The 27,365-nt window shown below is 39.1% G+C and overlaps 2 protein-coding genes across 3 annotated transcripts in view; one reads left to right on the forward strand and one right to left on the reverse strand.

Moving 5' to 3' along the window:
• The window catches only part of LOC119542944 (collagen alpha-2(I) chain-like), a 30,634-nt gene extending 21,302 nt beyond the window's left edge, over nucleotides 1-9,332 (reverse strand). The window contains exons 1-2 of the mRNA XM_037847518.1: nucleotides 9,087-9,332; nucleotides 8,682-9,001 (exon numbers count right to left, since the gene is read on the reverse strand). Coding sequence (XP_037703446.1) covers nucleotides 8,682-9,001; nucleotides 9,087-9,332 — 566 coding nt within the window. The remainder of the gene's footprint in view (nucleotides 1-8,681; nucleotides 9,002-9,086) is intronic.
• RBM17 (RNA binding motif protein 17) overlaps nucleotides 8,751-27,365 on the forward strand; it is a 30,269-nt gene continuing 11,654 nt past the window's right edge. Inside the window, exons 1-4 of one of the 2 annotated variants that reach the window (XM_037847282.1) lie at nucleotides 8,751-8,961; nucleotides 16,142-16,282; nucleotides 20,730-20,846; nucleotides 23,486-23,652. In XM_037847282.1, coding sequence (XP_037703210.1) covers nucleotides 16,160-16,282; nucleotides 20,730-20,846; nucleotides 23,486-23,652 — 407 coding nt within the window. In that variant the 5' untranslated portion in view covers nucleotides 8,751-8,961; nucleotides 16,142-16,159. Of the gene's footprint in view, nucleotides 8,962-12,729; nucleotides 13,177-16,141; nucleotides 16,283-20,729; nucleotides 20,847-23,485; nucleotides 23,653-27,365 lie in introns of those variants that run through there. The other variant, XM_037847283.1, reaches the window with a different exon arrangement.

A 27,365-nucleotide genomic window follows, 5' to 3' on the forward strand; every position in this document is an offset into this window, starting at 1 on the left:
AAAAAAAACAACACGAAAAACTCCAAAATAAAAGCAGAGGATTTTTGGAGTTCTGGTGAACACAGAAAGGGGGAGGGCAGAGATCAGGCCTTGAGGCGCATATGCAAATCCCGAAGCAAGGCTGATCTCTCTGCCCTGTACACCTTTCCTTAATGGCCCTGGTTGCTTTGTCTATTAGCATTTCAATAACCCATTAGATCTCTGAGGAGGGCCGTTTTTGTTTTTTTTGTTTTTTTTTTTTTTTTTTAAATCCTTTTTGCTTTTTCTAAAACAATTACTCTAAGAAGCTCAATACAGAAAGCTTCAAAGAATTGAAATTTGGGCACATCAAGTCAAGAGCAGAACTAAGAGAGCTCTGAGACAAAAGGCAATAATCCAGTGGCTGAGAAAATTCACTAAACAACACAACTTCCCAAGAAAAGGGGGGTGTCCGCTCACAGCCACCATCCTGGTGGACAGGAAACACTCCTGCCCATCGCCAGCCCCATAGCCCAGAGCTGCCCCAGACAACCCAGTGTGACGGAAGTGCTTCAAATAACAGGCACACACCACAAAACTGGGCGTGGACATTAGCCTTCCCTGCAACCTCAACTGAATGTCCCAGAGCTGGGAAGGGGGAGCACTGTGAATTAACAGAGCCCCATTCAGCCATCATTTGAGCAGACTGGGAGCCTCCCAACACAGCCCAGCAGCACAGAACTGCCCTGGGGGGACGGCACTCACCTGTGACATAGCACAGTCATCCCTCAACAGAGGACCCGGGGTGCACAGCCTGGAAGAGGGGCCCACTTGCAAGTCTCAGGAGCCATACGCCAATACCAAAGACTTGTGGGTCAGTGGCAGAGACAAACTGTGGCAGGACTGAACTGAAGGGTTAGACTATTGCAGTAGCTTTAAAACTCTAGGATCATCAGGGAGATTTGATTGTTAGGGCCACCCCCCCTCCCCGACTGCCCAGAAACACGCCCCACATACAGGGCAGGCAACACCAACTACACACGCAAGCTTGGGACACCAATTGGGCCCCACAAGACTCACTCCCCCACTCACCAAAAAGGCTAAGCAGGGGAGATCTGGCTTGTGGAGAACAGGTGGCTCGTGGACGCCACCTGCTGGTTAGTTAGAGAAAGTGTACTCCACGAAGCTGTAGATCTGATAAATTAGAGATAAGGACTTCAACTGGTCTACAAACCCTAAAAGAACCCTATCAAGGTCAGCAAATGCCACGAGGCCAAAAACAACAGAAAATTATAAAGCATATGAAAAAACCAGACGATATGGATAACCCAAGCCCAAGCACCCAAATCAAAAGACCAGAAGAGACACACCTAGAGCAGCTACTCAAAGAACTAAAGATGAACAATGAGACCCTAGTACGGGATATGAAGGAAATCAAGAAGACCCTAGAAGAGCATAAAGAAGACATTGCAAGACTAAATAAAAAAATGGATGATCTTATGGAAATTAAAGAAACTGTTGACCAAATTAAAAAGATTCTGGACACTCATAGTACAAGACTAGAGGAAGTTGAACAACGAATCAGTGACCTGGAAGATGACAGAATGGAAAATGAAAGCATAAAAGAAAGAATGGGGAAAAAAATTGAAAAACTCGAAATGGACCTCAGGGATATGATAGATAATATGAAACGTCCGAATATAAGACTCATTGGTGTCCCAGAAGGGGAAGAAAAGGGTAAAGGTCTAGGAAGAGTATTCAAAGAAATTGTTGGGGAAAACTTCCCAAATCTTCTAAACAACATAAATACACAAATCATAAATGCTCAGCGAACTCCAAATAGAATAAATCCAAAAAAACCCACTCCGAGACATATACTGATCACACTGTCAAACATAGAAGAGAAGGAGCAAGTTCTGAAAGCAGCAAGAGAAAAGCAATTCACCACATACAAAGGAAACAGCATAAGACTAAGTAGTGACTACTCAGCAGCCACCATGGAGGCGAGAAGGCAGTGGCACGATATATTTAAAATTCTGAGTGAGAGGAATTTCCAGCCAAGAATACTTTATCCAGCAAAGCTCTCCTTCAAATTTGAGGGAGAGCTTAAATTTTTCACAGACAAAGAAATGCTGAGAGAATTTGCTAACAAGAGACCTGCCCTACTGGAGATACTAAAGGGAGCCCTACAGACAGAGAAACAAAGACAGGACAGAGAGACTTGGAGAAAGGTTCAGTACTAAAGAGATTCGGTATGGGTACAATAAAGGATATTAATAGAGAGAGGGAAAAATATGGCAAACATAATCCAAAGGATAAGATGGCCGATTCAAGAAATGCCTTCACGGTTTTAACGTTGAATGTAAATGGATTAAACTCCCCAATTAAAAGATATAGATTCGCAGAATGGATCAAAAAAAATGAACCATCAATATGTTGCATACAAGAGACTCATCTTAGACACAGGGACACAAAGAAACTGAAAGTGAAAGGATGGAAAAAAATATTTCATGCAAGCTACAGCCAAAAGAAAGCAGGCGTAGCAATATTAATCTCAGATAAAATAGACTTCAAATGCAGGGATGTTTTGAGAGACAAAGAAGGCCACTACATACTAATAAAAGGGGCAATTCAGCAAGAAGAAATAACAATCGTAAATGTCTATGCACCCAATCAAGGTGCCACAAAATACATGAGAGAAACATTGGCAAAACTAAAGGAAGCAATTGATGTTTCCACAATAATTGTGGGAGACTTCAACACATCACTCTCTCCTATAGATAGATCAACCAGACAGAAGACCAATAAGGAAACTGAAAACCTAAACAATCTGATAAATGAATTAGATTTAACAGACATCTACAGGACATTACATCCCAAATCACCAGGATACACATACTTTTCTAGTGCTCATGGAACTTTCTCCAGAATAGATCATATGCTGGGACATAAAACAAGCCTCAATAAATTTAAAAAGATTGAAATTATTCAAAGCACATTCTCTGACCACAATGGAATACAATTAGAAGTCAATAACCATCAGAGACTTAGAAAATTCACAAATACCTGGAGGTTAAACAACACACTCCTAAACAATCAGTGGGTTAAAGAAGAAATAGCAAGAGAAATTGCTAAATATATAGAGACGAATGAAAATGAGAACACAACATACCAAAACTTATGGGATGCAGCAAAAGCAGTGCTAAGGGGGAAATTTATAGCAGTAAATACATATATTAAAAAGGAAGAAAGAGCCAAAATCAAAGAACTAATGGATCAACTGAAGAAGCTAGAAAATGAACAGCAAACCAATCCTAAACCAAGTACAAGAAAAGAAATAACAAGGATTAAAGCAGAAATAAATGACATAGAGAACAAAAAAACAATAGAAAGGATAAATATCACCAAAAGTTGGTTCTTTGAGAAGATCAACAAGATTGACAAGCCCCTAGCTAGACTGACAAAATCAAAAAGAGAGAAGACCCATATAAACAAAATAATGAATGAAAAAGGTGACATAACTGCAGATCCTGAAGAAATTAAAAAAATTATAAGAGGATACTATGAACAACTGTATGGCAACAAACTGGATAATGTAGAAGAAATGGACAATTTCCTGGAAACATATGAACAACCTAGACTGACCAGTGAAGAAATAGAAGACCTCAACCAACCCATCACAAGCAAAGAGATCCAATCAGTCATCAAAAATCTTCCCACAAATAAATGCCCAGGGCCAGATGGCTTCACAGGGGAATTCTACCAAACTTTCCAGAAAGAACTGACACCAATCTTACTCAAACTCTTTCAAAACATTGAAAAAAATGGAACACTACCTAACTCATTTTATGAAGCTAACATCAATCTAATACCAAAACCAGGCAAAGATGCTACAAAAAAGGAAAACTACCGGCCAATCTCCCTAATGAATATAGATGCAAAAATCCTCAACAAAATACTTGCAAATCGAATCCAAAGACACATTAAAAAAATCATACACCATGACCAAGTGGGGTTCATTCCAGGCATGCAAGGATGGTTCAAAATAAGAAAAACAATCAATGTATTACAACACATTAAAAACTCGAAAGGGAAAAATCAATTGATCATCTCAATAGATGCTGAAAAAGCATTTGACAAAATCCAACATCCGTTTTTGATAAAAACACTTCAAAAGGTAGGAATTGAAGGAAACTTCCTCAACATGATAAAGAGCATATATGAAAAACCCACAGCCAGCATAGTACTCAATGGTGAGAGACTGAAAGCCTTCCCTCTAAGATCAGGAACAAGACAAGGATGCCCGCTGTCACCACTGTTATTCAACATTGTGCTGGAAGTGCTAGCCAGGGCAATCCGGCAAGACAAAGAAATAAAAGGCATCCAAATTGGAAAAGAAGAAGTAAAACTGTCATTGTTTGCAGATGATATGATCCTATATCTAGAAAACCCTGAGAAATCAACGATACACCTACTAGAGCTAATAAACAAATTTAGCAAAGTAGCGGGATACAAGATTAATGCACATAAGTCAGTCATGTTTCTATATGCTAGAAATGAACAAACTGAAGAGACACTCAAGAAAAAGATACCATTTTCAATAGCAACTAAAAAAATCAAGTACCTAGGAATCAACTTAACCAAAGATGTAAAAGACCTATACAAAGAAAACTACATAACTCTACTAAAAGAAATAGAAGGGGACCTTAAAAGATGGAAAAATATTCCATGTTCATGGATAGGAAGGCTAAATGTCATTAAGATGTCAATTCTACCCAAACTCATCTACAGATTCAATGCAATCCCAATCAAAATTCCAACAACCTACTTTGCAGACTTGGAAAAGCTAGTTATCAAATTTATTTGGAAAGGGAAGATGCCTCGAATTGCTAAAGACACTCTAAAAAAGAAAAACGAAGTGGGAGGACTTACACTCCCTGACTTTGAAGCTTATTATAAAGCCACAGTTGCCAAAACAGCATGGTACTGGCACAAAGATAGACATATAGATCAATGGAATCGAATTGAGAATTCAGAGATAGACCCTCAGATCTATGGCCGACTGATCTTTGATAAGGCCCCCAAAGTCACCGAACTGAGCCATAATGGTCTTTTCAACAAATGGGGCTGGGAGAGTTGGATATCCATATCCAAAAGAATGAAAGAGGACCCCTACCTCACCCCCTACACAAAAATTAACTCAAAATGGACCAGAGATCTCAATATAAAAGAAAGTACCATAAAACTCCTAGAAGATAATGTAGGAAAACATCTTCAAGACCTTGTATTAGGAGGCCACTTCCTAGACTTTACACCCAAAGCACAAGCAACAAAAGAGAAAATAGATAAATGGGAACTCCTCAAGCTTAGAAGTTTCTGCACCTCAAAGGAATTTCTCAAAAAGGTAAAGAGGCAGCCAACTCAATGGGAAAAAATTTTTGGAAACCATGTATCTGACAAAAGACTGATATCTTGCATATACAAAGAAATCCTACAACTCAATGACAATAGTACAGACAGCCCAATTATAAAATGGGCAAAAGATATGAAAAGACAGTTCTCTGAAGAGGAAATACAAATGGCCAAGAAACACATGAAAAAATGTTCAGCTTCACTAGCTATTAGAGAGATGCAAATTAAGACCACAATGAGATACCATCTAACACCGGTTAGAATGGCTGCCATTAAACAAACAGGAAACTACAAATGCTGGAGGGGATGTGGAGAAATTGGAACTCTTATTCATTGTTGGTGGGACTGTATAATGGTTCAGCCACTCTGGAAGTCAGTCTGGCAGTTCCTTAGAAAACTAGAGATAGAGCTACCATTCGATCCAGCGATTGCACTTCTCGGGATATACCCGGAAGATCGGAAAGCAGTGACACGAACAGATATCTGCACGCCAATGTTCATAGCAGCATTATTCACAATTGCCAAGAGATGGAAACAACCCAAATGTCCTTCAACAGATGAGTGGATAAATAAAATGTGGTATATACACACGATGGAATACTACGCGGCAGTAAGAAGGAACGATCTGGTGAAACATATGACAATATGGATGAACCTTGAAGACATAATGCTGAGCGAAATAAGCCAGGCACAAAAAGAGAAATATTATATGCTACCACTAATGTGAACTTTGAAAAATGTAAAACAAATGGTTTATAATGTAGAATGTAGGGGAACTAGCAGTAGAGAGCAATTAAGGAAGGGGGAACAATAATCCAAGAAGAACAGATAAGCTATTTAACGTTCTGGGGATGCCCAGAAATGACTATGGTCTGTTAATTTCTGATGGATGTAGTAGGAACAAGTTCACTGAAATGTTGCTATATTATGTAACTTTCTTGGGGTAAAGTAGGAACATGTTGGAAGTTAAGCAGTTATCTTAGGTTAGTTGTCTTTTTCTTACTCCCTTGCTATGGTCTCTTTGAAATGTTCTTTTATTATATGTTTGTTTTCTTTTTAACTTTTTTTTTCATACAGTTGATTTGAAAAAAGAAGGGAAAGTTAAAAAAAAAAAAAAGAAAGAAAGAAAAAAGACAAACAAGGAAAAAAAAAAAAAAAAAGATGTAGTGCCCCCTTGAGGAGCCTGTGGAGAATGCAGGGGTATTCGCCTACCCCACCTCCATGGTTGCTAACATGACCACAGACATAGGGGACTGGTGGTTTGATGGGTTGAGCCCTCTACCATAAGTTTTACCCTTGGGAAGACGGTTGCTGCAAAGGAGAGGCTAGGCCTCCCTGTATTTGTGCCTAAGAGTCTCCTCCTGAATGCCTATTTGTTGCTCAGATGTGGCCCTCTCTCTCTGGCTAAGCCAACTTGAAAGGTGAAATCACTGCCCTCCCCCCTACGTGGGATCAGACACCCAGGGAAGTGAATCTCCCTGGCAACGTGGAATATGACTCCCGGGGAGGAATGTAGACCCGGCATCGTGGGATGGAGAACATCTTCTTGACCAAAAGGGGGATGTGAAAGGAAATGAAATAAGCTTCAGTGGCAGAGAGATTCCAAAACGAGCCGAGAGATCGCTCTGGTGGGCACTCTTACGCACACTTTAGACAACCTTTTTTAGGTTCTAAAGAATTGGGGTAGCTGGTGGTGGATACCTGAAACTATTAAACTACAACCCAGAACCCATGAATCTCGAAGACAGTTGTATAAAAATGTAGCTTATGAGGGGTGACAGTGGGATTGGGAATGCCATAAGGACCAAACTCCACTTTGTCTAGTTTATGGATCGATGTGTAGAAAAGTAGGGGAAGCAAACAAACAGACAAAGGTACCTAGTGTTCTTTTTTACTTCAATTGCTCTTTTTCACTCTAATTATTATTCTTGTTATTTTTGTGTGTGTGCTAATGAAGGTGTCAGGGATTGATTTAGGTGATGAATGTACAACTATGTAATGGTACTGTAAACAATCGAAAGTACAATTTGTTTTGTATGACTGCGTGGTATGTGAATATATCTCAATAAAATGATGATAAAAAAAAAAAAAAAAAAAACTAAATGACAAATAGGGTGGGATGGGGGGATGGTTTGGGTATTCTCTTTTCACTTTTATTTTTTATTCTTATTCTGATTCTTTCTGATGTAAGGAAAATGTTCAGAAATAGATTGTGGTGATGAACGCATAACTATATGATCATACTGTGAACAGTTGATTGTATACCATGGATGACTGTATGGTTTGTGAATATATTTCAATAAAACTGAATTAAAAAAAAAAAAAAAAAAGATTCAATCCTAAGTAAGCAATCAGTGGTTCCCAGTATAATCACATAGTTATGCATTCACCACCAGTATCTATATGTGGACATTTCCATTTCTTCTGCAAAAAAAGAGGAAGAGGAGAAAAAAGAAAAAAGAAAAAAAAAAAAAAGAAAATGATGAATAAAAAAATAAAATGTATTAAAAAGTTCAGACAACCAAAACACCACCACTGAGAATCCCATACCCCTCCCTTATAGCCTCCTCTAATAGACATTTAGCTTTGGTATATTGCCTTTGTTACAATTAGTGGAAGCATATTACAGTGCTACTATTAACTATAGACTTTAGTTTGCATTGATTGAATTTTCCCCCAATACCGTGCCAAGTTAATATTCATTTGTTCTCCCTCATATAAAAACCCTACCTTACTTCTTTTTTCTCCCCTTGCTCTCTCTTTTCTTAATAACCAGATTTTATGTGAATATATCTTATCTTTTCTAGATGTTCCTTTGTACTAAAATATATACTTAAATCTCTATCTGATTTAGCTTAAAATATGTTGACCCCCAATTATAGGTGTGGAAATCAGCATATTTACACGAAGTGCCACCTTCTTTTCCCCTTCCAACTTTTATAGTTATATCATTTTTAAGTTGTGAGAGGTTATAACGTTTACATTCATTTCTGTAACCCCAATCCTTAGTCTTACAGTCAAATCAATTCAGTGCTCACTGCCATATCTTTTTCATTGAATTTTCCCATTCGCTTCGCCTATGCTTATTTCTTTTAAGCTCTTTGCATTAGAATTGAGAGCCAGGAAGCAATCTCCACTTATCCCATGATAGAAAGCAGTTGGCTCCCGCGAAGATCTTTGCTGCCCTGAACCATTTCTCCTCCCCATCTGGGGTCATCGCCACTTTTTCCTAACATTGACATTTCAATAACTTGCACCACCACGGCACCTCTTGGTGAAAGAGAAACACGCCGAGAGCATACAGTACGGACCTCCCACCGGCAGGGGCCGCTACGAACCGCGTGCCGGGGCGCAGGCGTCCCCTCTCTCCCGGCGACGCACGCTCCCTGACCCCCGCGCCGCGGAGACCCTGCGGATTTGGCGTCGGGGGGTTGGCGCCGGTTTCGGGGCCCGGTGTCGTCGGCGGGCTTTCGCAGAGTGCGTTCTTCTGGCCGCGGCGCTTCCGGGCTTGGTACGGAGCTTGCGCGCCTCGGCCCCGGCTCCGTGCTGCCGCCGCTCCGGCCCATGGGGAAAGTCGGCCGGGCGGGCCGGGTAAGTAGCCCCCTCGCCGCCACCCCGCCTGACGGCGAAGCTGGGGCGGAAACGCCTGCCACTTTCGCGCCGGACGTGAGGCCGCAGCTTTAGGCCCCGCCGCTCAGGGGGCGGGAGAGTCCGACCCCACCAGCCCCAGGTTGCTGGCGATCTCGTCCTCCAGCTCTCAGGCCCGCGTTTCCTCCACTGCCCCCGCTCGCCTCTTGCCCCTGGCTTCGTCCCCAGAGCAGCTGTCGGGAGCCTCTGGCCGGGTTCTCCTCCTGCTCCGTATTTCGCCCCGCCGCCGTGCGCAGACCCTCTCCGCGCCTCTGCCGCTTTCGTTTCTCTCCCTCCGGTTCCAGTCCCTTGCACTTTTCCTTTCTTCTTCCCATTCTTTCCTGTCTGCTTGTTTCCGTCTGTTTGGGGCTAAAGAACATCCCTTCTCTTCGTCGACCATGTTTTGAAAAAGTTTGTCGGTTCCTAGACCCTAGTAGCCAGGACAATATGTCACCTGTGGCCCAGCACTTTTGCACCACTCCGAGGCTCAGGGAGTGGAGAGGAGAGAAGCCGTTTCCTCCCAGGTCTTAGGAACTGGGAATTCCAGGTGTTGATATCCCTCAAAGATTGGAACTTACCTGGACAAGTGAAGGATGCCATGACTCCCCCGATACCTTGGTCCTTGTCATTTTAAAGTGACGTGTTAGCCCTGATGTTCAATGACCAAACATTTTTCGAGCATCTGCTCTTGTCCAGACAGTGGGTTATGAACTGTGGTTGTAAGATTCTGTCCCTGTTCTCATGGAGTTTGGTCTCTGGGGAAGCAGACATGAAGACCCATACCTGGGTTGTTCTGAGGGACTAGGGTGGGATCTGGGAAGTCTTCGAAGAGGAAGTAATGCTTATGCTGATTTTGGAGGGCAAACGGTATTTTGTTAACCCACAAGGTGGGGAAAGGATTCCCTGTGAAGAAAATAAGTGCAGAGGTACCAGAAAGGTGACACACGGTAATACTCTGGAAACTGCAGGTAAGGCAAAGAGAAAGGTTTGAGGAGGGATTATTTGGTAGGTTAGTCAAGTCAGACCATGGAGGGTTTTTGAGAAGTAAGGAAGGGCCTTTGAAGGTACTTCTTAAGCCAGGCATGAGGATGGAAAATAGGATATTCTAGATAAGGGCAGCATTCTACGTATACTCAATCGATGTGTGTCCATGCAACAGGTGGAGTTTCTAAATGCTACAGCTGTTACTACATTTTTACTGAATAACAGCCACACATTTTGAGTATAATAAGGATTTTTAGGGAATACGGGTTAAAAAATTAGTAACTCAAACCAAGAATGTTTTCTTTTTTAGAGTTTATTAAGCAGTGATTGATTACGTGCTGCAGAGATAGATATAACACAGTGGAATAGAAATTAATAGGGAAGAGCTATTCTGATTGTGGAGTTCTGTGGCAACTAAAGGTGACCTTTACAGGAAATAAGAATTTTGAGAGAATTGTTGTACATTCCCAAATGTAACTTGATTAAGGTGATTTTTTTAACCTGTTTGTTTTAATTTATCTTCCTCTTCTTCCCTGCATGTGAATTCTTTAGACCTCCCCTGGCAGGAAAATGGATGATCCAGGGCTAGTAATCCCTTAAAACTTTCATAATAGTAAATGGTGGAGGATACTGCATTATACACCTTAATTCCAGGTGACTCAGGTGATTCCAGTGGGCTTTGTCTGCAGTATATTCCAGCCTGTACTATTTTGGTAATAGCAGAGTCTGTAAGAAGGAATAGAAATATTACACTGAATGAATGGGTCAGAGTGGGAGGTACAGTAAATTTCTTTTAAACTCCTTTAAAGAGTCAGCATAAATGTTATATATGAAGCATATACCTTTTATAGCTATATTTTTTGTGTGGAAAAAGTGCACCACTCCTCATATTTCCTTTCCTACTGCTTTTGGTCTGTGTATACTTGCTGCATTCTTTAGACTTCAAAGAGGAGGCTTTGGTTTTATGATGTGTGAATATCTATTTAGTGATAAAAGATGTCTTACCAAGTCTGCCTCTGTAGGTGCTCAGAACTCAGACCTTGACTCATTGTGGGTTGTGTGGTAGTAGTTCAGTTTTTCTCCTGTTAATTATGGTATACAATTAAAAATTTACCATACTTAGATTAAATTCTACTTATTGTAAGTTATGTCCATAAAAACAGATCTGCCGATGTTACTGTTTCATAATAATGTGATTTAAATAGATGCATTAGTATTTTCTATCCATTCTGCAATACATTTAGAAAATATAAAGTGCTTACAATGTTCTGTGCGTGGTGCTAAACTGGAGATACAAAGATGAAGACAAAAATAGCTCCTTCCTTTACCGGGCTTATAAGAGGAGACAGATGTGTAAACCAGTAGGCATCATGTCATGTAAAAGTTGCTGTGGCCCAAGTATGGAACAAATGGGGAATAGTTAGTTTTATGTGGGGGTGGTAGTCCCTAAAGGCTTCAGAAATACACTTGAAAGATGAGTAGGTGGAGTGCTTCTGAGAAGATTTCTCTCTTCCGTGTTCTTTTTCTGTCAGTTGCACGTGTTTAAAAAAGATACTTTGCCAGCTTAGGTTAGAATCTTGAAAAGTTATCATTCTTCCTCTGGCAGAACCATGTTTATTGTGTATCTTTTTAAGGAAAGTGGAGCATATATGAAAGATGTGTTAAGGGGAAACACCATAAAAAGGGAATAAATATCAGGTATTTTAAGGAAGTGATAAAAGCCAGCAGTTTGTTCTGTATTTACATTTGATCCTAGCTTCTTACTTGACACGAGATATTATTATGTGAAGTTTGGACCTCAGCAGTGTCTTGTTAATACACATGTTACATTTCAGTGGTTGCAGGGGAAAGCATGGATGAATAAACTATAGTATATTCATAAATGGTTTAAAAAGCTAAAATAAAAGTATACACACTTTTCTAGGAATGGATACAATAAAGCTTTGTAAGTAAAACTGTATAAAAGGAAGATAGCAAGGAAATGATTGACAGTGGGATTCAGATTGATGTGAAATAAGGTGGGGGGGCATATGGTTAAATGTGGTTTCTTGTCAAGATCGTGGCTTTTGTTTTGGGTGGTGAATTCACAGGTGCTAGTAGCATTAATTATTAAATAAAAGCAGGGCATACAACGTGGAATATGACTCCCGGGGAGGAATGTAGACCTGGCATCGAGGGACGGAGAACATCTTCTTGGCCAAAAGGGGGATGTGAAAGGAAATGAAATAAGCTTCAGTGGCAGAGAGATTCCAAAAGGAGCCGAGAGGTCACTCTGGTGGGCACTCTTATGCACACTTTAGACAACCCTTTTTAGGTTCTAAAGAATTGGGGTAGCTGGTGGTGGATACCTGAAACTATCAAACTACAACCCAGAACCCATGAATCTCAAAGACAGTTGTATAAAAATGTAGCTTATGAGGGGTGACAATGGGATTGGGAAAGCCATAAGGACCACACTCCCCTTTGTCTAGTTTATGGATGGATGAGTAGAAAAATAGGGGAAGGAAACAAACAGACAAAGGTACCCAGTGTTCTTTTTTACTTCAATTGCTCTTTTTCACTCTAATTATTATTCTTGTTATTTTTGTGTGTGTGCTAATGAAGGTGCCAGGGATTGATTTGGGTGATGAATGTACCACCATGTAATGGTAGTGTAAACAATCGAAAGTACGATTTGTTTTGTATGACTGCGTGGTATGTGAATATATCTCAATAAAATGAAGATTAAAAAAAAAAAAAAAGCAGGCCATACCTGCACAGATGGATAATGTGTAAGTTCCAATTCTGTGAACTTGAAGTTCAATGAAAAAGGGAAAATCGAAGGAAAAAAGCTCTTTTTCCTTTCATCTGATGTAGAGTTCTGATTTTATAAGGTCTATGTTACTGAAAACTAGCAGATGCTAGTTAGATGACATCAGTTTCTAATATTTGAGGTGTAATTTTGAAGATTTGAGAAGAGAAATAAGGAACTTTAAATGAACATAAGATTTTGCTACAAAATGAATTCCAGAGCTTGCAGAGGAAGAACAAACCATCTTCAACTTAGAAGTGAAATGGAATCAGAGGAAGTGTGGTCTTTTATAAACCTTCATTAATTTGATGATAAATTCTTTGTTAAATATAGAATTCTTGGATGGAAGACTTCTCTTGGAGGCAGAGATCTATACACTGCTTGATTTTGAACCCCCACATTTGGTAAATATTTCTCTCCGAGTTTACTTTAGTGGGGAGATGTACTAATGTTAATTAAATAGGAACCTGTTACCTCACCAATTCCCTGATATGTCCTTCCCCCTAGTGCCACCCCCTCCCCTTTTTTGTGTGCCTATTTTTTTTAACTTTTTTAGTGGAATCAATGGACATAGCTTCACTTCATTGCTGATTTGTGTGGTTAAATAGATGATTTGATTACTAATATTTCAACAAATGTTTACTAAATGCCTGTTCTGTGCGAGACATTGGAGATACAAACATGAATTAAGCTAATCTCCATCCTACCCCCACCCCCACCATTTAGTGGGCATCTGGTTAACCTGTTTCCATTGGCACTAAAATGTTAACACATTTGGAAACACCTGCTTCAATGGAGTTCTCAGATTTCTAATGAAGAGATATGGAGAAAATATGTAAAATTTGCAAACAAATGTTGATAATTTAGCTTTTATGTTCATAGTTTCCTAGAAAGATGTGTTCTTTATTTTGCAGAATGTCTTAGCCTTTCTCTGCCCTTACAAAAGAAAGACAGAACAAGTGAACCTGTACTTTCCTAGACTTTGGTTTGGCGACTAGTGGAATGAAGAGGGGAATCAAAGGATTAAATCAGATTAGATGAAAGGTGGTCATTTCTAAAGTTATTTTTGGGAAACCACAATGCTAAACTGGATGCTTGCATTGTTTTTCTTTGCTTTTGCTTTGCTTGAGTTTTTCAGATGAAATTTAAAGGTTAAGGACATCTATCTAGAAATGAACAATTGAATACTAGGCTGGAAGAAGTGTTTGAAACCTCAGGAGCTATTGGGTGCAGTAGTCTTCCTCTGGCCACAGTAGTAGTCAGCCAGAAATTCCTGAAGAGATGGATTTGGGGAGCTTTGCAAATCGGGCATTAACTGTGCAGTTGGCCTAATTTTCTATTCAGCTCTGGGTCAGGCCTGGCTCTGAGTCAGTCTGGGATTAGGGCAGGGAATGCTGGAAACTGGACCTGGGTTGTCATGGACTTTACAGTAGAGTGGATTAAAATAGGTTCTGAAGTGGATTCCCAGGGATTCCCTACAAAACTGAAGACAAGGTCACATTTCAGCCCTTCTTAGTCTAGAAATTAAGTTCATTACCTTTTGATTTAACCTCAGTGTTTGAGACTTGATGTCACAAGGCTTTGCCAGCTTCCTGGGTAAAACTTACACTTTGTGAATGTTTTTTGGCACTGAAGGCAGTGGACATTTCTCTGTTCGATCTGCTCTTTGTCAACGCTGCCATCAGCTGAGCTGATAAGTTGTTGCAGAAGCCTTCATTGGGAGGAGAATGTGTAGGCATGCCTCATTTTTTATGCGATTCCTTGAAGCTGTCAGCTTTTCTGCCTCCTGTTTACCGTCTCATTTAAGATTCAAAATAGAGCCTTTAGGAAACCTGAGGGTTCAGAAGTTAAGGAATGGAAGAAACTTTTGGAGAGCACCTGCAGTTCAGTGGGGCACTCACCTCAGACTTCCAGACAGGAACTGACTATACTTGCAATCAGACCAACCATTCTGAGGAATGAAAATTGGTATTCTCTCTGTCACCCACCCTGTTCCCATGCAAAGTGTGGAACTAAAGCCAGCTAATTTTGGGGAGCAGGGGAAGGGTCTTAGAATACCGGGTATTGAAAGGATGAGATGTGAAAATACTCCAAAGAGAAATTTTTGCCCGGATTCAGACCTATCCAGATAGAAAATACAGTATTTTCTTTCTCTTTTCTATCACCTTCTCTTCTTCTGAGACAGAAGACAGGCGAAATAGGCTTTCGTATAACATTATTTCTATGGGAAAATGCTTTCTGAGCACCTGGGAACTGATAGACTTTTGGAATGTTTTCATAAATTGGGAACTACCCTCACTGAGCATTTATTTGCAGTATATAGGTTTAATTTCAGTTTCTGTTTTCTCTTTTTGAGAAACAAGAAGAGGAAGAGCTTGATTTCTTATTTTGAGAAATGGGCCATATTTGTGGGTTTCAGGATGTTGAGCTGTTTTAAAGGTGACAGGAGGGATTTCCTCCCAAGGACTCTGGAATTGCCTGGCTGGGTGAGAAGCAGGGCTTCCCACTGTGACCTCGGACAAATTAATCTCTGTAAGCCCAGCTTCCTTATCTCTAAGCTTGGGTTTTAATGGCACCTTCTGCAAGAATTGCATTCAGCATCATGCCTTGCATAATAAGGGCTGAACTATTATTGTTTTTGTTGTCATTATCATGTATTCCTCTGTTCTGCAAGGATATTGTGTATTTATATTTAGGTTTATATGCAGATTGCTGATTATCTCTTTGTAATCAGTATCATTAAAGATTACAGATTTTCACTTGGCGAGATGTGAAGAATTCCAGGTTATTTGAGCTCTAACTCCTGTACTCCCCCCTCAATAAATAATCATAATTTACCAACATCGGTGGGATTGTTTCTGTCATTTTTTTTTCTTATTTTTAGGAGTATGTTTAAAATTTTTCTTTTATTATAAAAGGGTAGCCGGTTGTGCTAAATCAACCTGGAAATGGTGTTTTTGTAAGATGTCTCATTTTTGCTATTGAGACAAAATAGAATTTTTAAATATGTAATTAATAATGCCCTGAATTTAAAACTTTTGTCTTGCCTCTTTGTGTGCTATGGAGCAGAGGAGTTTCACACACAAACACATCACTTGACCACATGATCTGTAAGAAAGATAGAAAAAGAAACTAATTCCAGAGTTTTATTTTTAACTAATATATGGGCGTAGCTTCATATATTAGGAAGAGCACTGCATTGATGGTATCGAGAGTTCTGGCTGTTGTCACTGAAGGGGCCTGGGACTAGATAATTCTTAAAATCCCTTTTATCTTTAAAAGTTCATGATACTAAGTAAATTACCTTAGCATGAAAGGTTTGAAATCTTACCTATAGTTTGCTTAATCCCCACACCCTTTGCCTTTCAGCATTAATCTGAAAAGAAGATGTCCCTGTATGATGACCTGGGAGTGGAGACCAGTGATTCAAAGACAGAAGGCTGGTCCAAAAACTTCAAACTTCTGCAGTCTCAGCTTCAGGTGAAGAAGGCAGCTCTCACTCAAGCAAAGGTAAAGATAAGCCCAGAGTGTGAAAGCAGAAGTTTGCTAGGCAGATTCCTTGTCAGGAATAAAGTAATTTGGTTTTAGCTTGCTCTTCTGCCTTTTTATAAGGTATATAGGGTTAGGCATCTATGGGGAGAGAGGCTTTGGGTAGAGAGGAATGAAGAGTTTAAGGTCAGTTTGTTTCTCGCAGCTCCTGGGAGTAGAAATATTCCAGGGAATAGGATGGAGAAAAGCAGCCTCTCAACTTCCAGCAATGATTCAGGTTTTCAAACTTCAGTATGAGAAATTGCTTGAAATGCAGATTCTATAGCTATAGTTTTGATATATATAGGTAAATTGTGGATCTGAGGTGGGGCCCCAGGAATCTATGTTTAATTCTTGCTGGTTTGTTAGAGGTGGTTTGCAGGACGCACTTTGAGAAACACAGCCCTGCGGTGATAACTGAGCTGCTGTGTGTGCGTTATTGAGGGGTCATTGTGCCAGTTTGAATGTATTGTGTCACCCAAATGCCATTATCTTTGTGGTCTTGTGGGACAGACTTTTGGTGCTGATTAGATTTGCTTGGAATGTGCCCCACCCAGCTGTGGGTGGTGACTCTGGTGGGATACTCCCATGGAGGCGTGGCCCCACCCATTGGGGGTGGGCCTTGATCAGTGGAGCCATATAAATGAGCTGGCTCAAGGAGAGGAAAACGGAGTGCAGCTGGGAGTGATGTTTGAAGAGGAGCAAGCTTTATAGAGGAACGTCCTGGGAGAAAGCCGTTTTGAGGCCGGAGCTTTGGAGCAGATGCCAGCTGCCTTCCCAGCTAACAGAGGTTTTCCAGAAGCCATTGGCCATCCTCTGGTGAAGGTACCCGATTGCTGAGGTGTTACCTTGGATGCTTTGTGGCCTTAAGACTGTAACTGTGTAGCCAAATAAACCCCCTTTTTATAAAAGCCTATCCATCTCTGGTGTTTTGCATTCTGCAGCATTAGCAAACTAAGACAGTCAGTTTGGTTGTGAATGTGTCAGGCATTTGTAGTCTGGGTAGTAATTGATTTTGTTCCTCTTGTATGCATGTTGGTCATTGGTGATATAATTAAAATATTTCAGCATCTAGAGTGTTAAAATCATGGTTGTCAACTGGAATTTGGTGTATTAAACTATTGTCAAATTTTTTAGGAATGAGAATGGTATAATGGTTTGTTGTTTTAAGTGCCCTTATGTTTTAGAACTATACATAAAGCCCATATGCAGATATCTGTGATATTAAAATTTCATGGGTGGGACGATTAGGAAAAAAATGTATCAAAAGACTCTTGGCAGGGAGTGATCATTTAAAAAATGTTGAGAAAAACTGTTTTGGATATACATATTGAAATATTTACTGATCAAATGTGAGTATTTACTTAATCTACCTCTGGGGTTGGGGGAGTGGGGATATAAATGAAACAGAATTAGCTATGAATTCATAATTGTTGAAGCTGAGTTACAGACTTAAGAATTCATTAATCTGTTCTCTTTAATTTTGTTTATCCTTGAAATTATCCTGATAAACCATTTCTTTAACATTCTAATTCTCTTATATTGAAGCACTTAAATTTGATTTTTGAGTATTGTAGAAGATCTTTTAGGGTTAGGAGACCCAAAAGGAAAGCAACACTCTGTCAGTTTAATTTGTGCTTATCTTCTTTTTACTTATCCAAATACATTAACTTCATATGTTAGCACATCTCTTGAGTTTCTAATTGATTTTTTAATTGGTCAAAATATAAAGTTGCCTGAGAAATCATTTCTGGTAACTTTTTGTCATCTTTTGATTGCTATGTAATGTTAGTATTCTTTTTTTTTCTGAAGATAAGATATATTACACTGATTTCTTATAGGCTGTTACTTATATTAACTAATTACTCAGAGTACTAGGTTGACCTAACCAAATCTGTAAAGATATTTGGTAGAGAAAATTTTGCCTGTAGCTGAAAGATGGAGCTGTGGTTTCATTTGCATCTACATTTTTTAATTCAATTTTATTGAGATATATTTATATACCATATAATCATCTAAAGTGTACAATCAGTTGTTTACAGTACCATCATGTAGTTGTGCATTCATCACCCCAATCCATTTCTTGAACATTTTCCTTGTACCAGAAAAAGTGAAAATAAGAATAAAAAATAAAAGTAAAAAAGAACACCCAAAGCATCCCCCGTCCCCCCATTTTTCACCTAGTTTTTTGTGCTTCTCTTGTAAGCTACGTTGCTATACAATCGTCTTCAAGAGTCAAGGCTACTGGGTTGCAGTTTGATAGTTTCAGGTATTTACTTCTAGCACTTCCAGTGCATTAAAACCTAAAAAGGGATATCTATATAGTGCATAAGAATCCCCACTAGAGTGACCTCTCGACTCCATTTAGAATCTCTCAGCCATTGAAACTTTATTTTGTTTCATTCCACTTCCCCCTTTTGGTCAAGAAGATGTTCTCAATCCCACAATTTCAGGTCCCGATTCATCCCCAGGAGTCATACCCCACATTGCCAGGGAGATTTATACCCTGGGAGTCAGATCCCATGTAGGGGGGAGGGCAATGAGTTCACCTGCTGAGTTGGCTTAGTAAGAGAGAGAGAGGGCCACATCTGAGCAACAAAGAGGTACTCGGGGAGACTGTTAGGCACAATTATAAGCAGGTTTAGCCTCTCCTTTGCAGTAATGAGCTTCATGAGGGCCAGTCCCATTATAGAGGGCTTGGCACATCAAACCTCCAGTCCTCAGTGTTTGTGAGAATATGAGCAACAATCCAGGTGAGGAACCCAACACCTCTGCATTTTCCCTCAGCTCCTTGGGGGGGGCCTGCATATATATATTTATTCTCTGTCCAAATTACTTTGGGATGTGTCACTATTTCACACTAACCTGTGCAAACCTACCAGGTCTCACTTCCTATTAAAAGTTCCATGTAATTGTGGTATTTGAACAAACTGTACGAGTTAAATTGTTTAGGAAATATAGATCTTGCTCCAACTAAACATCTTTTCCCTTGGTCTCACATGGAATTTGAAGTTTTAAAACGCAGTCAGTATTGTCCTTTACCCTTTGGCCCGATTTGTCCTAGTCCTAACCACATCTGCTTCATTCATATCTCTAGTTGTATCTACATTTTAAAAATATATATTGATTTTTCTACTAAAAATACTAATAGAAAAATATACGATTCTGATAATTACCTTCCAGGCATGTCCGTTAAACTTTGTGAATTGTATATTTGAAGATTGGCTTAAGTTTTGTTTGCTTAAATTTACAAGCGTTGTTACATTCAAAGAGAAATGAAAGCTTTTTTTGGAGGCTTTTGTAGTGATAACAGTAAAATTTTACAACTTTTTAAATTGCAGAAGGTAAAATTATACGTTTATAAATTAAAAGATCTCGTGGTCACCACCATAATGTTATCAAACTTAGATTACTAATAGACAATCAGATATTCTACACCTCCTAATGTGGTATAGAATGAAGTCCACCACTTACCCTAGGAGGTATTCTTGACAGAAGGCTTTACCGTGAATTTAATCAAGCCTTTAGACTTAACTTCCAGTTTTCAGAAATTAGAGAAGGTAGAGAAACAAGTTAAATTACACCACCAGGAAACAGACAGATCTAGAATGTACAACATTTTACAAGACACTTTAGGAGGAAACAAAAGGAGATGAAGATGATGGTGGAGGTGATGATGGTGATGATGGTGGTAGGGGAAGGGAGCTTGTTCTGAATCAAGAGGCTTAAAAACCATATTCATTGCATAACTTGAGTAGGATCCTGATTCTAAAACTTCAGTTTTTTAAAAGACATTTTGGGGTACAGCTTGGAAAATCTGCATACGAACTGAATAGATGACTCGGGAATTACTGAATTTAATAGATACAGAAGTGATATTGTGGTTATGTAGGAGAATGTCCACAGTTTTAGGAAATGTGTGCTGAAGAATTTAGGGTTATGTGATGTCTCCAACTTCTTTCAAATGGTTTAGCAAGAAGTATATGTGTAGAATAAAGTAAATATGGTAAAATGTTAACAGTGGTTGAATGGTATGTGAATAATCATTGTTTTTAAATTTTTTTTCTGTAGGTTCATAATAAAAGGGGAGGAGACTGGATTTTAAAGTATAATATCCTACAGATTCCCCCTATAGTCTGGGAAAATCCAAGGCAGAGCTTTTTCATGTATTACTTTACATACAAATTTAAGTAAAAGTGACCAAGTTTACTGTAAACCTTCGACAAAAATGGAAGAAATCTGTGTTTAAAAAAGAAAGGTTAAGGAAAATACTATATTCTAATAAATGAGTTAAAAGGTGTTGTTTTAAAAATTATGGTTTTCTCATGTCTCAAAGGTTTCAGAAACCAAAAAAATCTTTGTTGCAAATAGTATGAATTTTCATGTGAAGCATCAGTACCTTTTTTTTTTTTTTTTTTAATAATTTTAGAGCCAAAGGACAAAACAGAGTACAGTCCTTGCCCCAGTGATTGACCTAAAGCGGGGTGGCTCTTCAGATGAGCGGCAGATTGTGGACACACCACCCCATGTAGCAGCCGGGCTAAAGGTAAGCCCATATGATGTGAAGAACAGTAGTCTACACCTGACTTTGATCTTGATGCTTTTTCCAATCTTCTGTATACATATTAAAAATACGTAAATATAAGTAAAATAATAATATAATAGGTATAAGTAAAATATAAGTATACCTGTAACAAATATGTAATCTTGACCTCTCAGGCTCCCTTAACAGAGTCTCAGTAGTCCTTTGAAATCTGGTCAGTAACATTTTCAACTTAGTTTTACATTTGTTTTATCAATTTTAAAACATTTATCTATTTGAAATAAAATAAGCTCGTAATAGAAAAATGAGAAACTGGAATATGCAAAAAGAAAAACAACCTTCAATTGTATTCTCCAGAAATTAGAAACTTTATATTTTAGAGTATCTCTCTATTTTATACCTGCTCCACCATCTAGTCTTGCTTTTGTTGCCAAAATATATTGTGAATGTCTGTTATGTCAAAAATATATAGTGCTGTAAGAGGATTTTGAATGGCTTCATTGTAATTGATCTGATCACTTTAGTGCTGGATATATGGGCTATTTCTAATTTATCATAAACAGTGTTAGTATTTATTGTTTTATTCTGGATTAAAATTTTAAAAAGACTTTTAGAAAAACCACTCACCATTATAAATTCTGCCCCCAACTTTTTTATCACAGTGATTTCACATATGCTTAAAAACAAAGTAGCAGACATGGTGAACTCACGTGTTAATGAGGATGAGGAAGATCTAGGGCAGGACAACTCAGAATCATAGTTATAAGTACATTTAGATCTGCTTCTATGTTGCCTTTATAAAAAAACACTCTAACGAAAACCTCTACAGAGAGCTTTCTATGTATTTTAAATTATATCCTTTAGGATTTATTTCCTGAGGTGGCATTAAGAGATCAATTTTTTGTGTGGTCAACTTATTTTGGTACTAATTTGTTTCCAGCAGAGTTGTGTCACTGTACAATACCACCTACCATATATGACTGTTTTAGTTTTACCCCACGCTCCTGAGCACTGGCATGTTAAAATTTTAATTTTCTTTTAATTAAGCAAAATATTTTATTCTTTACAGTATTTACAAAAGGATGACTCTTTGTTAAACTTAGCAAGGTTTATGTAGTAAAAGTTGTTTCATTTCGAATTTTGAAGTGACAAAGAATTAACCTTCATATTGACAATTTGTTGTTTCAGTTAGACATTTTGTTGTGATAATAGTATTATATAAATTGAGTTGCTGATTGTTAGTTTCTCTCTAGTCTTAATAATAACTGAAAAGAAATCTTGTTCACGTGTCTTTGTGTTTTTAAAATGTCTTTTATGTGAATACAAATTCATAACCACTCTTTTGAAAACCTAAATTTAATAGATACATGTAAATTTTTCCAATGATAGGGCCTGGGAGGTGATTATATTTATTTTTCTAAATGCTTTTATTCATCAGATTACAGGGTTTCCTGAGTTTTTGTTGTAAGGAACCAATGAAGAGTGTTTTACAATGTAGTATGTCAAACAGTGTAACGGGAATTGTTAGATCTGTTAATATGGAACATAAGCTGTCTTTATCATATTAGTATGTGTTCAAATACAAAATACATTTTCCAAACATTCTTCTTGCTTTTAATACTGTTTGGCAGGATACCTCCTGAAATGGTTCAGACCAAGCACTTGAGGACACCAATCCCTAACCTGTGCCTGTTCCTGCTATCTGTGTAGGCCACTGAAGTTGTCTCCATTACACAGATAATAAGGGAGAGTGGTGCTGAGAGACCTAACAGAAGAAAGGATGGAGGGTTAGAACAGTTATATCAGGAAGCACGTCGGGGCTTACCAGAACCTCATGTAGATCAAGGCCTCCAGCCTAGGGTCGAGCCCTGTTTCTAGTCATGGATTTTCTAGTCACCTGTGCTCTGTTGACTTTTTTTGTTTTTCTCATTTCTTTGTGAAGGCTACATCTTTTTTCACAAAGAGTAGCTCCACTTTCTAAATATATAGAAGAGAAAATGCAAAGTAGTATAATCTGAACTAATCTTAGTGCACCTAGAGAAAAATTAATTATAGGAAGGGAATTCCATCCACCTAGGTCAGATCCAGTGCCTGAAGTTTCGCCTTTATTGGATGAGATCTGGGTTCCAGATGATTTTAAACAGACCAAGAGGCTGTTTTCAAAAATCTTATGTTATCATCTCCATATAAATCAGAATCTAAAATTATTCTATTAAACGATGACTATAAGAATGATTTGTTGTTCATGGGTTGTTTTGGGTTTTAAGTTTTCATGGAGATATATATATATATAAAGTATTGAGTGTTGCTGTAAATAATAAAATTTATTTTTTAAAGATACTATTGTCTTAAATTTTAGGGGGTGGTGGCTTATTTAGGAATTCCAGGAAAGTGCCATGGGGTATTATGGAAACATTGCTGAACTAAGAGGTAAAATAGTCATGATTCTGTTGCCCCCTAGGCAGATGTGTGGCCCTTTTGAATCACTAAACCTTCCTAGGCTCTTGGCTCCTCACCTATAAAACAAAGGAGGTGGAAGATGATCTTCAAGCCTCCTTCCAACCCTCATAGAACTTTTAGTTCTATGAATAAAATTCTAAGATATTAATGATATTTACTTTGAGATTTCTTTCCTCCCTCAGGATCCTGTTCCTAGTGGATTTTCTGCAGGAGAAGTTTTGATTCCCTTGGCTGATGAATATGATCCGATGTTTCCTAATGATTATGAGAAGGTAGTGAAGCGCCAAAGAGAGGAACGACAAAGACAGCGGGAGCTGGAAAGACAGAAAGAAATAGAAGAAAGAGAAAAGTAAGGCTTCGTTTGGATTTGGGGATATTTTGTAGTTGACACATTAATTAGGATAGTTGTGAATGAACTTTTAGCGCTGTCTGTAAGGCAAATTCTAACAAAGACATTTATAATGAAATACTACAAATGCCATAAGAATTAGGGTAATTAATTATCTTTGAAATGTTTCTATAATAGTTACCACAGTCTTGGGTGCTAGAGTTATTTACTTAGTTACAGAAGTTTCATCCATCTTTCTCACACTTGAAACTGTCATAGCATATGGCAATAAATTAGGAACTTCAGGACTTAAAATACTGCTTTCAGTTTCATTTAAAATCACTATGGGAGAACCTAAGATTGTGGCTAAGTGAGACAGGGCAAAATAACACCTCTGTGAAAAATACTAGATAAAAACCAGAAGGTGACCCAGAATACCGGTTTCAGTGATACACCAGCTGGACAACGTCTGCTAGAACCACAGGGGCTGTACACTTGTTGAAAATGGGAGTCTGCATTCTGAAACAAGTGAGTAAGCCGGCTGAAAGACCCGCAGCCCTGCTGTGGTGTGGGGAAGCCGGAGGTTGGAATTTGGAGATGGACTGGTTCTTTTTTTTAAAAAAAAAAAAAAAAAAAAAAAAAGGAAAAACCCAGGAGTGGCTGCAGTTGCGAAGGTGGAAACTGTGCAGTGAAACACGGCAGGAGCAGTCTGAGCCGGCCCCTCGGTGTCTGGTGTGGAGGATAGCCCACTGCAGATTCCGCCAAGGCCAGAGGAGCGGGAGAGAGAGCCAGAAGGAGAAAGAAACCCTGCTGCTTGCAGCCGCTCCCCAGCGGGCTGGGGATACTCCTGCCCGGGGCCTTGCCGACAGCCCAGAGCCGCGCCGGTAGTCCTGGAGCTGGGAAGGAGGAACTGTGCAAGGAGGAGGAGGGGTGGAGATGCCCTGTTCAGCCATCTTTGCATCAGGCTGAGAGCACCCCTGCGCAGCCCTGCGGCCCGGGGCTTCTCTTGAGGGATGGTGTGCACTTGGGACGTAACATAGCCTTCCCTCAGCAGAGGTCCTGGAAGATCACAGCTGAGAAGAGGGATCCGCTCGGAAAACCCAGGGACGCTACATCAGTGCCGGTGGTTTGTGGGTTGGCGTCAGAGAGGATCGAGAGCAGAACTGAAATAAAGGCTTAGACTCTTGCAACAGCCTTGAATCTCCGGGAACACCTGGGAGGTTTGAATATTAAAGCTGCCCTGCCTCCCTAGCCACCTGGACACATGCCCCAGCTTCAGGGCAGACGGCTCCAGTAACATACCCAAACTGAGTTCACCAACTGAACCCCACAAGAATCATTTCCCCACACACCGCGGGGACAAGGTTGAAGAGAACTGACTTGAGTGGTATAGGTGACTCGCAGATGCCATCTGCTGGTTAGTTAGAGAAAGTGTACGCCACCAACTTGTGTTTCTGAAAAATTAGATTGGTGTCTTTTTTTTTACAACTTGAGAGAACCCTATCAAGCAAAGCAAATGCCAAGAGGCCAAAAACAACAGAAAATCTTAATGCATATGATAAAACCAGATGATACGGAGAACCCAATTCCAAACACACAACTCAAAATATCAGAAGAGACACAGTACTTGGCACAATTAATCAAAGAACTACAATCGAGGAACGAAAACATGGCAAAGGATTTAAAGGACATCAAGAAGACCATGGCCCAGGATATAAGTGACATAAAGAAGACCCTAGAAGAGCATGAAGAAGACATTGCAAGAGTAAATAAAAAAATAGAAGATCTTATGGAAATAAACTGTTGGCCAAATTAAAAACACTCTGGATACTCACAGTACAAGATTAGAGGAAGTTGAACAACGTCTCAGTGTCCTAGAAGTCCACAGAACAGAAAATGAAAGAACAAAAGAAAGAATGGAGAAAAAAATCGAAAAAATCTAAATGGATCTCAGGGATACGATAGATAAAATAAAACGTCCAAACTTAAGACTCATTGGTGTCCCAGAAAGGGAAGAGAAGGGTAAAGGTCTAGAAAGAGTAGTCAAAGAAATTGTTGGGGGAAAACTTCCCAAACCTTCTACACAATGTAAATACACAAAGCATAAATGCCCAGCGATCTCCAAATAGAATAAATCCAAATAAACCCACTCCGAGACATATTCTGATCAGACTCTCAAATACTGAAGAGAAGGAGCAAGTTCTGAAAGCAGCAAGAGAAAAGCAATTCACCACATACAAAGGAAACAACATAAGACTAAGTTGTGACTACTCATTGCCACCATGGAGGCAAGAAGACAGTGGCATGACATTTAAAATTCTGAGAGAGAAAAATTTCCAACCAGGAATACTTTATCCAGCAACAGTCTCCTTCAAATTTGAGGGAGAGCTTAAATTTTTCACAGACAAAAAAATGCTGAGAGAGTTTGCCAATAAAAGACCTGCCCTACTTCAGATACTAAAGGGAGCCCTACCGACAGAGAAACAGAGGAAGGAGAAGGAGAAATAGAGAATTTTAACAGACATATATAGAACCTTACATCCCAAGTCACCAGGACACTCATTTTTCTCCAGTGATCACGGATCTTTCTCCAGAAGGGACCATAAGCTGGGACATAAAACAAGCCTCAATAAATTTAAAAAAAAAAAAAATTTTTTTTAATATATTCAAGCACATTCTCCAGCCACAATGGAATACAAATAGAAAACAATAATTTTTGAATTGTAACTCCACTATTTACTTCCTACATGATATAAAATGTACAAACTCTAATGACAAATCAGTGGTTTTGAACTCAACATAAAATACATAATTTTAGACAACTATATAAAGGTGGGGGAATGGAGGAGTATAGGAACATAGTTTATGTGTCCTATTGAAGTAACGGTGGTACCAAAGAAAAACAAGATTGTTAAGGATTTAAGAGGTTAATTTTAAGCCCCACAGTAAACACAAAGAAATTATCAGAGAATATGACCATAGAGATGAAAAGTAGAGTATGGGTTAAGAGAAATGGGGGAAGGGGCAATGGGGAGTTAAGAAATGAGTGTAGGGTTGCTATTTGAGGTGAAGGGAAATTTCTAGTAATGGATGGTGGGAAAGAGCATTACAGCATTCTAAATGTGATTAATTCCACTAATGGAATGCTAGGGAGGGAGTGGAATGGGAAGGTTTAGGCTGTATATGTGTTTCCACAATCGAAAAAATAAAAAAATAAAAAAGACAGTCTGAATAGATGACAATTGAATGCCAAGGGTGAACCTGGATGGGATCGGAGGATGGAGGACAGGAGTCTCAAAGGGACACAGTTGAGACATAAGGAAAAGGAAATATAGAATGTAAGCTTTGTATCATTGTTGAATCTTTTGTACTTCTTAGCTGTGCTTAATGGGATTGCATAAAAGAATGTTCTTGTTCATGGAAAGTGTATATGTGAATTTAGTGTTTGTTCAAGGATGTGTGCAGCTAGCTCTCATGTTCAGAAGACAGATCAATAGATGATGGATGACAGGGAGGGAGGGAGGGAGGGAAAGAAATAGCGATGTGACAGCATGTTAAAGTTGGTGGATTGGGGTATCGGGGGAGGAGGGGTCAGGGTATGCTGGAGTTCTGTGTATGGGGTTTGTATTACTTTTGCAACTGTTCCTATAACTTTGAAGTTATTTCAAAATTAAAAAAAAACATGGTACCCTAAAAAAAACCTTCTTCTTGATTAATGATAATCCATGTCATTC

The sequence above is a fragment of the Choloepus didactylus genome, chromosome 8 (genome assembly GCF_015220235.1).
Source record: "Choloepus didactylus isolate mChoDid1 chromosome 8, mChoDid1.pri, whole genome shotgun sequence".
Classification (NCBI taxonomy): domain Eukaryota; kingdom Metazoa; phylum Chordata; class Mammalia; order Pilosa; family Megalonychidae; genus Choloepus; species Choloepus didactylus.